At 39.6% G+C, this 14758-nt stretch overlaps 1 protein-coding gene across 1 annotated transcript in view; it reads left to right on the forward strand.

Annotated features, from left to right (window-relative positions):
• Positions 1–12588, forward strand: part of LOC123767147 (neuronal acetylcholine receptor subunit alpha-7) — an 84210-nt gene extending 71622 nt beyond the window's left edge. Inside the window, exons 7-11 of the mRNA XM_045756683.2 lie at positions 1382–1516; positions 2678–2883; positions 5606–5783; positions 6583–6698; positions 9545–12588. Of these exons, the coding sequence (XP_045612639.1) occupies positions 1382–1516; positions 2678–2883; positions 5606–5783; positions 6583–6698; positions 9545–9643 (734 nt within the window). The 3' untranslated portion in view covers positions 9644–12588. The remainder of the gene's footprint in view (positions 1–1381; positions 1517–2677; positions 2884–5605; positions 5784–6582; positions 6699–9544) is intronic.
• Positions 12589–14758: the final 2170 nt, after the last annotated feature.

Genomic DNA, 14758 nt, shown 5'->3' on the forward strand with positions numbered 1-14758 from the left:
CGTCATTTATAATGGTATTAGTAAGTTTTTTTGCGTCCTGCCATGCGTTCTCATAAAGGCATTGGTAATTCTTGCTGTATCCTGCCCTAAGGGCTTATTTACAAGTTCCGTTAAGTCACCTTCATCCTGCCTGCGTTCTCATCAGATTTCATCAACATCTTCAGTAAGTTCTGATGAGTATTGACTTGTGTCTAGAATGCTCTTCTTCCATCGTTCATATCTTTAATAACTCTTTCCCGTACGGTATTCTCGCTATCAGAATGTCCTGCCTCTCTCTTATAATGTGCATTTAATGAGTTCCTTGTTTCAATGAAGAAAAAAATCACAAGATAACTCTCACAGTTAAATTAATAGTATTTGATAATTTGACTTTTACATTTGTTTCAGTTTGCCTGAAAGTCGACAATGGCAACCTGTTCGTGAGCTGCTCGCGATTTATAATACGTGTATCATGTGTCCACTATTTTCAGTGTGTCAATTAAGTGTCGTCTATCTAATAGTCATGAGTGATTTTCAGAAAATTTAACATTATAAGGCATTTCTTATTTTTAATTTGACATACAATTGAGTTTGGATGTTCTGGGTGTGTAGAATCAGAATATCTTGGATGACAATCTCATTTTTTGTTTTTTACTCTTCAAAATGTCAAAAATTAGGAACAGACGACTTGCTCTCCATTACAGAGATCCATCATATCCACAGAGCAGGGAGAAACCAACTTGCTCTGCACTCATAGAGTCCTTTTACAACAACAGAGCAGGGAGAATTCCACTTGCTCTGCACTCCTAGAGTCCACTCACAACCACAGAGCAGGGAGAAGCCCACATGCTCTGTGTTCCGCCCTGAAGTGACTCAATTATTCTCCTTCCTCCCCCTACCGGACTTAGTGTGAGCAAGGGGCGTTTGTTGACTCTGCTCTTCACTGACTTTACCTTATCTGTTCCCTAATGCAAAGTTTATTTACATAACCGTAAACAAACTTTTCCGTTGGCTGTCGAATGTCTACGCACTTATGTTGCAGCATGTTGGTGCATCAGCATCATAAATGTTGTCTTAAATTTGGATCACAAATAATACGTAGAGAGGGATTAGGGAGACACATTCATGATTATAAGTTTTAAAAAGGATACTTATATAAGGTTTCAAGTAACCAGATTGCTTTTGTGTAAGATAATTAGAAAATTGATTTTTTTTTTTAAAAAAGGTGCTTCAAGCATCATTCACACGAAAGGTTTTAAATTACGTTCTGAATCACCAAATTCTACGAATTTTTGTCTGTCGAGTGACAGACATAGAGCCAATTATTAGGTAACCAGCCCTGGTATAACCTCCTGTCTCTGCGTCACCAACACATACAATCTTCCCTCCCTCTCTCCCTCAGCGCTGCTGGTGTTCTACGTCCCCAGTGAGTCAGGGGAGAAGGTGACTCTGGGTATCTCTGCGCTTCTCTCCATGACAGTCTTTCTCATGACCATCCGGGAGTCGCTGCCCCCTACAGAGAAGACACCTCTTATAAGTAAGTTGTGCTTATAACGGATTCCCTTCTCCTGTACCAAAGTCCTGATCCCTGGTTAAGTTGTGCTTAGAACTGATTCCCTTCCTATGTACCCGAGTCCTGTTCCATAGTTATGTTTTGAATTGCTTACCCACACATCATAATACCAGGTGATGTGCTGGATAGCCAGATATTAAATTACTGGGAAAATATTAACACTAAAGTTTTTTTCTGCGATTTTTCGTGTTTTAACATTGATGATTTAACGTGCGGTCGGAATATGATAAACGGTCAAACTGAATTTGTGAGAATTTTTATGTATTTCAATTGTGTTGTGCAATATAGTCGTAATGGCTTGGCGAAGAAGAGTCAAAGTTCAAAGAGTATGTATGGGTCAAAGAGTTCTTAGTGATATATGGCTTGCGCGTTCATGCAGTTTTCTCACACACACACACACACACACACACACACACACACACACACACACACACACACACATTATATATATATATATATATATATATATATATATATATATATATATATATATATATATATATATATATCTTATATACACATCCTTCTGAAGATGAATTACTAAATACTAAAGTACTTAAGGAAATTGGTGACATAATCCTCCTTTCGTGGTCTGGCATCGTCACATTGTTCATCACGTGTTAATGTCTTCGTAATTTACACACATATATATATATGTTTATATAAGATAAGAAACGCTGATAAATTAAATGCAAGCTAACCACATTGGAAAATGGAAAGTAACGCCTTAGTGCTTTCCAATCTTCTCGCGTCCTTAATCAAAGGAAAAGGACATTTTCCTTTGATAAACGACCCGAGAGGTTAAGAAATCGTCAACGATTTTTTTCTTCATTTTCAAATGTGGTTATCTTTCATATATTTAATGTTACTGAATATGACAGAAAAGGTGATATCAATGATCTTAGTTCGAATCTTCTCTATTTTCTCTATATTTTTTCTTTTCATGAGATGAAAAGAGTTGAAAAAGTCAACTCTATAAAGGTTATTTTAAAGTGTTTTGTTAGGAGATTCATTTCGCTGCCCCTGTTAACATTTTCAAAGACAGTGTACAATTAGCCATTGATCTCCTCCACCGTCACCAGGCATGTATCATGAGTTAACCGTGATCTCTCCTTGCCTCACCAGGCATGTATTACGGGGTTACCATCTGCCTGGTGAGCTTCGCTTCGGGCATGTCAGTGGTGACCCTGAATATCCACCACCGAGGAGTGAGAGGGACAGAGGTGCCTCGCCTGGTGAAGATGGTGGTGTTAGGATGGCTATCCAAGCTAGTCTTCCTCCACTTCGAGCCTTCAGAGGGACCAATAGATGACAAAAACATTCATCTCAACGTAAGTGAACATAAACTTCATGCTTTCCGCATCTTTGAATTGTAAATAAATACAATTTTATATTCCTCTTGAATGTTCTTCAATAAAAGTGGTTTTTATTATGTTGTTTCTCTACATATTTAAAAGATTTTTAACGTGCAAGCACAACATAGAACAATGAAGACATAGATGCAACTTAGATTCGTTGAGTTATACAGAAAGACCAATTGGCTTTCTGCTGTGTCGTTTTGTTTCTGTGTATTTTACGTTCCTATATTCTTATGTTCTTCACAAATATTCTCTTGCAAAATTATCTTCTTAAATTATTATCTATAAAATAAATAAAAAAAAATACAGTATGACGAAACACAAGAGTAGATATTCAATAATACTTTAACGCATATTAATATTGCTTTGTGATCAATACCTGCGAGAAAACACTTTTGATCAGCACCTGCTAGAGAATACTTTTGATCAATACTTGCAAGAAGATACTTTGATCACTGCCTGCAATTTAATTATTTCGATCAATATTTTCAAAAGAATGACTTTGATCAATACCTGCAAACCATATTTTGAAAACTCATATATCAGTTCAGTTTTTCATAGCTTGTTATTTTTTCAACGACAATCGTGATTAACAATCATTATAGTTCATCAAACACGCATACTGAAATAAAAACAATTATTTTATTTCACCGGGAAAACTATATCATATTTACATTCAAGCAGATATATCAAACAATAGAGAAAATTAATTGTTTTACAAAAATAATTTTTAATGGTAACGAATTCCTGTACTCAGTGATTTAAAGATAAATCCGAATTGTTATATGATAAAAGATATTAGATAATATTTACGATGTTATACAAATGCAATATAGAGTAGAGTACTCTATAGAGTAGAGTAGAGTAGAGTAGAGTAAGTGGTTTCACAGATTCAAGATTCCTGTAAGGAACCTGACCAATGAGAGACTGAGCAAAGAGGGAGGCCGGTCGGCCGAGCGGACAGCACGCTGGACTTGTGATCCTGTGGTCCTGGGTTCGATCCCAGGCGCCGGCGAGAAACAATGGGCAGAGTTTCTTTCACCCTATGCTCCTGTTACCTAGCAGTAAAATAGGTACCTGGGTGTTAGTCAGCTGTCACGGGCTGCTTCCTGGGGGTGGAGGCCTGGTCGAGGACCGGGCCGCGGGGACACTAAGCCCCGAAATCATCTCAAGAATCTCAAGAGAGACGTGATTGTACATGAACTGAGGCGGCAGCTGCTGGAATTACAATAGATGAAGGCATTTTTTTGGAGCGAAGTCTCACGATGGAGAATGAAAAAGGCATCAAAGGTGCTACACTTACCCTTTTTTCATTGCTCTTTAACTCTACAATGAAATCAAATAGATTTCCAGGGATGAGGAAAACAGCTAGTTTGATCCACGTGTAAATGAATGACAGCCATGTTACGACGATGAAACAATATGAGAGATGGGTGGACTCTGGAATTATTAAATGGGACAAAAATGCAATATTTTAAATGTGAAAGAGACGGACTATGAGACACTGGAAGCAGCTAGAGGGACAGATAAGCCGGAGGTGAGTCAGGAAGTAATTATCTTGTGCACGTCTCAAGAAAGTGGAATGGTCTTCAAGAGCAGATAGACGAGACGAAATCAATATGTAGTTTATAGGATTTTTATCGATAAACGTGAGTTGTGAAAGTCATTGCATTGACCGACCAGCGTTCGGAAAGCGGGACTTGGGAGCTAAGGGTACGTTCTATAGGTGCATCTAGGTAGGCACATAGTTGAGAAGAGACACTCATACACAAATGTACACACAATACGGTTCGCTCAAAAATATTCACACAAACGCATCATTTAACTCACAAAACTCAACATCATTAAAACTTGAATCATTAAACTCAACAGGTAGGTATTCAACCTACCTGTTGAATACCTGTAGTTAGTTCAGGGAATTAACGTCTCCCCGGCCCAGTCTCTGACTGGGTCACTTGGTTGGTGGTCTAATCAATCAGGCTGGTCAATCAGACTAATCAATCAGGCTGACCAAATTCTCTTTTGAACACCGTGAGAGGTCGACCAGATATGCCTCTTTTGTATAAAGGGAATGTGGAGAAGTTTTTGAGTTCTTGATGTTGATAGCTTTCTCTCTCAGTGTACCTATTGCACCTCTGTTTGTGAACGGGGGTTATTTTGCACATCCTGCCATGCATCCTGGTTTGATGGGGAGGTATTTCCGTGTTCAGATTTAGGACCAGTACGCAAGCTATAAGCGTTGCTTAACAAAATGTTTTATGCGAATGATTATTCTCAGTCTTCAATGCAATGTAATGCACCTAATGGCTATCTTGTGGCACCCACTGCTTTCTGCATTCCAATGGCACCCACTGCTGTCTGCATTCTAGTGGTACAGTAATATGATTAATATTCAGTATCTGTGTGCGCATCTGACATGAGTAGTATTTACTCTGGCGAAACAAATTACTCACACACTGATACCCCCTAATACAAAAATAATGCTCATTTACTATCTTACAAAAATTATAGTCAAGATTGGAATGCAAAATTGTTAACATACCAAAAAAAACCTCAATAAAGTTTCCTGATATGACTTAAAACAGTGCAGGTATATAGTGATTAATTAAAGTTGTAGAATACCGGTGTTACCTGAGCCGCCCTTGAGGATCAAGAGGGACCAGTGAACACAGCATCCTCAAACTCTTTCCACCAGGATCTGAGGCCTGAACGCAGCAACAGGATGGACTCCATCAGCGCCGAGAAACTCCACATGACCGACCTGGATAACGTGGACCACTTTAGCGTATCACCGAGGTTCAACCCCAGAAGACACGTCACCCCCAATAATGATCCAACGCCCACAGCGACCCTCACAGCAACACAAACCTCAGGTGGATAACATGCTCCTTTTGTGCATTTCATGTGTAGCTTTTTAGGATATCTGTATGATGTGTGTATGAGGTAGTGTGTGGGAATGATGAAATTATAACATTTCTAGAGAAATAGAGAGAGGAGAAGGAGAGGCTTCAGATCAGTTGAGAAAGGGAGGGGGGAGAAATAGAGAGAGAGAGAGAGAGAGAGAGAGAGAGAGAGAGAGAGAGAGAGAGAGAGAGAGAGAGAGAGAGAGAGAGAGAGAGAGAGAGAGAGAGGGTGATAAGAGAGAAACAGAGGCAGAGGAAGGGTGAGGGAGAGAGAGACTGTGTGTGTGAGACAGAGAGAGATAAAGAGAGAAAGGGAAACAGAGCAGCTGAGAGAAGAAGTGTGTGTGGGAGAGAGAGAGAGAGAGAGAGAGAGAGAGAGAGAGAGAGAGAGAGAGAGAGAGAGAGAGAGAGAGAGAGAGAGAGAGAGAGAGAGAGAGAGAGAGAGAAATGTCTACTACGCAAAAACTCAAACCCCATCAGATAGTTCAGAAAAAGAGGCTTTGCAGTATAAGTATTTAATAAAAAGTATTTGATAAAAATATCTCTAAACATAACAAAAAAATCTCTCATTCAAAATTGTTTTTTCAGATTAAATAAATTATTCAGATTTTCCATGAGTGGAGAAAAACTTGTGTCATACTCTGTATCATTGCAGCATCACTCAACACGGTCATACTTTGCATCATGCAAAGCGACTTAGCTGCAACTCGTGTAAACAGGAGGAGACCAAACAAATCAACGCTACAGTGTAATATTTTCTTGCTTGCAGACTTCGAGAGTCAGTTCATGCGAGTACTCAACAAGGTGTACCACACCATAGAGAAGAATGAAATGAGACTCGGGGAGCAGGATAGGAAAGAAGCCACGCGTGTCGAATGGCAGCAGGTGAGTGTAGCGACAACCAGTAGGTGTAGCTGCTATAATTAAGTGTAGCGGCCACCAGTCAGTTAAGGGAGGGTTAATCAGTTGGTGAAGCGGGAACCAGTAAGTTCAGTGGGAAACCGGTAGGTGTTCAGCAGTCTAAATGTGTAGCAGTAATCTGCAGGAGGCGTAGCAGGAGTTCTCAGGAACAGCAGAAACCCATAGGTATGGCTGTGAGTAAAGCAGGAGGTGAGTCTAGCAGCAGTCTATAGCTGTAGCAGCTGTAGGGGACTCAGAGATTGAAGTGGATGGAGGCAGGTGTAGTGATTAGAGGCAGGTGTGGTGATTACTGACAAGTGAATTAGTTTGAAATCTATCATCGCAAACTCCCGTGTAGATATTGCTGAAAATTATTGAATACTAACTTTCGTGTCACTTGGAATGTTATTTTTTCATAAGTATTAAAGGGCCACTAGTAAAGTGCCACCAGTGCCACTCTTCGTAAAGAGCCTTTACGAAAGATCAGCAGCAGAATGACTTCGGAAATGACATTCTCGATCACAAAGTAACAGTTGATGGTAAAAATATAAAACAATACCGTCAATGGTTGTGAGATTGTTAAGAATTGTTACAATCATTGAAAGTAGTAACACCTGTCTCTAGTTACTTGGGCTAATCTTACGTACGTGAGATATTCCTCTCACCTCTCTCCCCTTTCTTCTCACCTCTCTCTTCTCCTGCCTCTCACCTATCCTCCTTGCCTCTTAGCTCTCTCCCTCTTTCTCTTGTCTTTCAGCGTAATATAAAAATCCAGGAAGGAGTTAACACTGTAAAGAAAAATCATAATGGTTTCTCGACGCTTCTGAAGGTCACAGATGATGAGAAGTATATGTTCTCGAGAAACAAGATTTAATACATTAACACATATTCCTCCCATAAATAAATGTATTTTATGATACAGTTGTATTAATACAAGATTATTCCCTTCCTTCGTTTCCTCCTGATCTCTCACACTACACACTTGGTCTCTCGCTCCACACACCAGGTTCATCATTCCACACACCTGGCAATTCACACCATCACACACATGATCCGGCACACCATAGACCTAACCCCTAGCTCCTCACACCTCATACCTCACACCTCACACCCCGTCCCTCACACAGTAAACTTGATCCTCCCTCCCCCCCTCACACTGTCACACACCTGGTCCCCTCACACTGTCACACACCTGGTCCCCTCACACTGTCACACACCTGGTCCCCTCACACACAATACACCATGTTTCATCAACCACACACACAACCCTGGTCACTTACACCATACATCACACATCCCACACCTGTTATCTGAACACCTCAAACAATACAATATGTGCAGATATTCCATTTCCCGTTAAGCGAGTGATTCGTACTCGGACTGCATGCAATATTACTTCTCCCCTGAGCTCAATACACCGCAGAGCGTGATGAGTAATTTGGCATCCGATATATTGCAAGTTAATTTTCGGCTCACTTTCCTGCCTATTATACCCTCACGGATTATGGGTTGCCCCTCGAGAGACGCAAAAATGGGAGAAAAATATATATTGTGTTTTATGAATTAATCAAAACCACGAGCTGTTGCTTGCGGACATCATTGAGTTATAAATTGTTGTGACATGAAAATTAACAACTAACTCCCCCAAACTGAACCAGATTCAATGAATTCCTTGATAAGTTTGTTTGGTTATTGCATGTTGTTGGCTCACTAGACCCATAGCGTTGGGGGACTCATTATACCCATAGTGCTTGGAGCTCTATCAAACTATCAGGAACAGCCAAAAGGGAAGTTCGTAGAGTTAATGACTTCTGGTTAACCAAGAACTTTGTTGAAGAAAGAAAGCTTTTTGAAACATTTGCCTAGTTCATCAAAAAGGTTTACTAAATAGGGAAGAGCAGCTATTGTAGGAGAGTTACTGACTAGTGAGAGAGTGACTCATGCAGAAGAGTTATTGACTAGCAGGAGAGTGGCTCTTATAGAGAAGAATTACTGATTAGTAGAGAGTGGCTCTTATCAAACCCATAGAGTTACTACCCTGCAGGAGAGCAGCTCATGTGGAACAGTTACTGACTGGTGGAAGAGTGGTTCGAGAAGAGTTACTGACTAGAGGGACATTGGCTCTTTTAGAAGACTTACTGATTAGTGGAAAAATTGCTCTTGAACATGAGTTCCTAATTAGATGATGATTGGCTCAAGAATAATTACTAGCTGGGGAAAGGAGTAGGATTCTGCTGAATAGGATGAGGATGATTCGAAACTATGAGCTGTGAAGTCCCAGACACGCACTAGACCACTGTAACTCGACATGCAACCTGAGATTAGGCTTCAGGGGAAGCCTCAGGAACCCTAGAGGATTCAGGTGAATCCCAGGTTGCAATGTTTTTGACCATGTCATGGTTTAGTGGTTCAGAACGTGCGTGGAAGTACCCAGCTCATAGGTTCGAATCATTCTTATGGCTCCCACTGATTTTCTCATTGATACATTACGTTAATGTGATTTCTTAGTGTAATTACTGACTAATGGGAACGTAACTAACATACAAGAATGACTGAGCAGTGAGATAGTAGTTCTTGTAAACGAGCTGCTAACTTGTGGGAAAGTAACTAATTTACGGTTCCCTAAACTGGGTTAAAATTTCACTATAGAGGAAAGGCATCTAAAATTATTATATATATGGAAAATAATTAATTGAGAGCCGCATCTTGTGATTTAAATATGAAAGAAAATGAGAGTAGAGTAAATAGTGAAATATGAAACAGAATTAAAATACTGTCGTTTGGTAATTAGAACATGCAATTAGTCAGTGGTTTTCCCGTCTCTTGTGCAGGTGGCGCTGGTGTTCGACCGTGTCCTGCTCGCCTGCTTCCTGCTCTCTACTGTCATCGCTACCACCACCATCCTCTTCTCGTCGCCACACGGACCTTGACGTCACCTCAGCGCCCTCTTCAGCCGGAGTAGCGAGACACCTGTCCCTTCACACAAGGACTAGCGGTTCGCGATAATGCCCAAAGGATGTGTTTACTGTACTGAGAGATTATCTGTTACTTCCTTTGTTCATGTTTGGTTTCAGCGTGTCGCAGCGGGTTCATGCAACACGCTACTGGGGCTCCAGCAACGAGCTGGAGATATTGAAGCAAGTCATGCAACTTGTAATCCGTTGTAGCAGTGGACTGGCCCAAGGAGGTGTGTTTATCTGTCCTCTCCTGACTGTGCTTCCACGAGTGAAGATAAATGTTCCTCGACGACGGCCTCCACAGAAGTGTGGATCGTGGGTTGTTTGGCAGTGATTAAAGGCGCAACTTGAAGTCGTGATCTCTTACTTGGAATACAAGTTTAGCGTACATGAAAGCCCTTTCATACACTATCACTGCTTCATATAAGTTCACCCCCCCGCCCTCCATACAACCTTTTTCCTTTCCAAACCCTGGTTTCATATACCTTGGCCCCTAGGTATACTTTGGCCCTTTCATACACACTGGCTTCCTTTTTTATACACTGGCCCTCTACATACACCTTGGCCCGTTTTATACTCCTTGGCCCTTCCATGGACTCTGACCACATATATTTAACAAAGCCATTTCCCATATGTACGAGAACCTAACAACGGAACATGATGAGTGGAAAGTTGTTGATCACCATAACCCATTATATTATTACAACTAATGATATATCTCTCCATTTTACCCCTCTTACAGCTGCGAGATGTTCACCGTTATAACGATGAAATCATGTGATATATTGACATACTGAAGACCATGAGACAATAATTAATTACAGAAAATGTTGAAATATGCATTGTATGTACGCATGAAAGATTCTCGATAGCATACTAGCGTTTCCTGCACCGTTAACTGAACGAGCTTGCTGCTCGAAGTTACAGTGAATAAATATACCCTTGAGTGTGTTATATTTATACAGCAATCAACTCATCAACTCATTTTGTTGATGATTTAAATTTCTTAAACTTCGTGACTGAGAATATGTTATCAGATTGTTTGAAGAGAATTTGAAAATAATGACATTTATATAAGACAAATTGGCTCTTACGAAGGAGCTCCAATATATCTGAAGTATAGAAGATATTACTTCAAATTTTCTTATAAGTTAGCGTTCATGTTAATATAATTTGTATTAATTTTTACCAATTAATTTTTCCCATAATTCTCACACTTTATTTCCTAATCATAATATATCATTATTTTTAAATATCTGCATTTCTTTAATGTGACTTTATTACTTTATGTTCAAGAGTTGGTTACTATATTACTTTGTGTTCAACATTACTAATATTTCGTAAACCATTTAACCTACCCAGATTAGCCCGTATCCCAGACCATTTCCCTTCATATTTGAATTAGGCAAGCCGCTAACGTCTGATCTGCAACGTTGGAAGAACAGACATCTATACCATAAGAAAGAATGACTGTCTGTAAACAGGTGGAATACACACATATAAGCAATTGTTTAAGCCCCTCTCACTTCTCCGTTACCATCGTTAGGTAAGCACTGTTAAGGAAGAACGGAGGAACAAATGCTCAGTTTGCAAACATACAAACAATCATTCATCACTCAGCAGGGAGCAGCACCCACATGCTTCAGCAGACATATAATCCTCTCTCATCTCCACACAGTTAGGCAGAGGAAATAAAGGAATGTTCAGGGGAGCCGGTCGGCCGAGCGGACAGCACACTGGACTTGTGATCCTGTGGTCCTGGGTTCGATCCCAGGCGCCGGCGAGAAACAATGGACAGAGTTTCTTTCACCCTATGCCCCTGTTACCTAGCAGTAAAATAGGTACCTGGGTGTTAGTCAGCTGTCACGGGCTGCTTCCTGGGGGTGGAGGCCTGGTCGAGGACCGGGCCGCGGGGACACTAAAAAGCCCCGAAATCATCTCAAGATAACCTCAAGAAGAAGCACACGGTATCCAAATACAAAAACAAAAAAAAATACCTGACTAGATAACCCGTCGCCATTAAACCCACAATATATGATATCTCGAATACAATATAAGAAATCTGAAGCACAGTATAAATGCTCCTGATCACCTTATAAAATATATGACCACAATAACCTAAAATTCTCAGCAAAAGCGCAAGTACGTCTCTGATTACACTGATTTAATATAATGGTCCACGACCGTATCAGCTTAATTCTCAGCGCGAATATCCCGGGCGCCGTTTGAAGTATTGAACAGCGTAATTTTTTGGATGAGCGATCATTAGGGAATCGTAGAACGAGTCGTCCGGGGGTAAAACTGCAAGCTCGACTAATTAGTGATATCTAAGATTTTTCATTTGTTCTGTCGCTGGGTGCGGAAACTGTTGAATTCTGGGCAAGTTCAGGCGAGGAAATGCTTATATGAGAGGGGGGGGAATGCTAATTGTTTCCATGGTGTTGTGTTAGAAAAATATGAGAATTCCTGAATAGGAAAATAAAAAAACAATGGCAATACTTGAATATTCGTTGGTTCTTAATTATTTTACACAATTCTTCTTGTCTTCCATTCATTCTGTCAGTCTCTGAGACAATATATATATATATATATATATACATTCATACATACATACACATATATATATATATATTTTAAAACCTTTATATATTGCTAGGTTTTTCCGTATTAGGTAGATGGGGAATTTTCAGTCCGTTTTCATGCCGTTTCTATTTCTGACTTAATCAAAATCTCTTGGATGTGTTGGGTTACTCGCTGTGTTTCACGAAGCATTTTAATTTAGGCCTACTCCAACCAGCCTATATTTGTCCCATACCCCAGACCAGTCCCTCTACAAATTTGGGTGAAGCTAACCCGAAGCATCTGGACTGCAACTTTGGACAGAGAGAGAGAGAGAGAGAGAGAGAGAGAGAGAGAGAGAGAGAGAGAGAGAGAGAGAGAGAGAGAGACATTCTCTCATATATATATATATATATATATATATATATATATATATATATATATATATATATATATATATATATATATATACACACACTAGGAGAGTACCCAGCATTAATAAGATGCAAAAATAGATTATGTGTGGTGTTAAGGAATATACCACGAAGATACATAACCCCTAGAGAATGGGGGTTGACATGTCGGTGGTTCGATATTTAAGCATTGACAGAAGTGACTCTATATCGCATGGAGGAGCACTCAGGATGTGCATCAAGCTTAACTATAACATTGGGCGTTAGTTTGAGTCTCGTTAATATTACGTACACGAGATCTCATGTATGACCGTGATTGATATACTCACGTTCAACGAGAGGAACGTTGAACGTGAGTATATGGGCCACTGTTCTTGGAGCCCTTAACTACTGTGTCTCAGTCCCTCACGGCCTATTGAGGAGAAAAGCCCTGCTGCTGTTTCTCCACTCAAAGAGTTCCTGATAACTCCCTCATAATTGAATTGATCCTTGTGAGCAAAAGATAATTATTAACTTTTCATTCGGAACAAACCATTTAACGAAGGCTTTCTCGTGATGCTGAGGATTCCTACATTAATGGCTCTCCAGCTACATACTAATGGAGTTTAACTTGTGTTCAGGCCAGTCTGTATAACCCATTTCTTCAGTGTAAGTTACACATCCTTAGCCTCCATGTCCAGTGTTTGGGTGTCTCGTTCACCCATTAATCTTGTGTTATAATGCTGTGGAATAAATGTGTATATTGAATTGATATGTAGAATTTATATATATATATATATATATATATATATATATATATATATATATATATATATATATATATAGGGTTATATCCCTAGCACCGTTACTAATGTTGTCATTCTAGGCATGAGCCTTAAACCATCAAACTCATTGTAAATACCATAATTCTTACCCATGAAAATTTATTAAATGTATGTCTGATTATGCCTAGTTTGTTTACCTACCTAACTCCATCATGCCAAAAGGGCACCCACAGGGAACGCCTAAAGTTCCAGTTATACCCGTAACTTAAAAAATGCTAAAATGTCTTCAGAGAAAATGGAAACAAAAATTGGTGCCTTCTCCAAGCTGGGGATCTCGTCAAGGACTGAAGGGAACGAGCACTGGTAAGCCCTGGTAGGAAAGAGGAATGGAGGAAATAAAATAAGAGATAGAGGTGCCAATTTATTGGAACCGGCGAAACTGATTAAACACCGACAAAAGTAATAATATGAACTACAAAAAGAATCTAAACTAACAAAACGTTATGTCTCAATTAACGCAACGTGTCCTCATGCAATAATACAGCAAGATAATAAGACCAAACCTCCTATGAAACAATTTGAACCCAAAAACAAAACAAAATAAGAAATAAACAGCACTAACAGGATATCCCAAAAATGGAGCGGGGGAAGCAAAAATGACATATGCAAGACAATATATTACACTATTATCCAACATGCAATTCTTGCATGCAGTTCCATGGAATCGAATCAAAGATGTTGGGTAACAACAATTTCAGGATTCTAGATTTCCGGAACTCGAGTAGACTGGTAGAGTTGTGTTAAAGATGAGAACCGCACATTAGGGACTTGGGGAGTGTGGTCAGAAATGAAAACCACTCAACGGTTCAAATTATATATCAGAAATTAAGCAATATGCAAAATAATTACTTGGCCTCATTGTTTACCAGTGGAGACCTAGCCAACTCTCCCAACTTAGAACAATATTCAGGGATTCCAGCAAATATGCATTGTGCAGCATTCAAGTTAGCAAAGTTTGTATATTACGTGAAACCAAAGATAAATGGTATTTGCAATTTACCAAAATCAGGAACAAATTTGCTAGGTACCATGTTAACAAATGCCACATTTGTTGCTGTAGTATATTTGTTAAGACTTTTCAGTGGCGTATTGAGATGCAAGGTAACATGAATAGCACTCATTCTCCACTATGAGTTATCGTTCATCCCACACGTGTAACAATCATTCTTCTCACCCACCATCCAACTTCATCAGTAATTTAGCCTTTCAGAGTATCCCTGCAATAAAATACTCTCTATATGTTTAATGTTCAGAATTCGAATTTGCCGACGAATCTTTACAGAAAATTCCAG

Source organism: Procambarus clarkii, chromosome 53, assembly GCF_040958095.1.
Source record: "Procambarus clarkii isolate CNS0578487 chromosome 53, FALCON_Pclarkii_2.0, whole genome shotgun sequence".
NCBI classification, from domain to species: domain Eukaryota; kingdom Metazoa; phylum Arthropoda; class Malacostraca; order Decapoda; family Cambaridae; genus Procambarus; species Procambarus clarkii.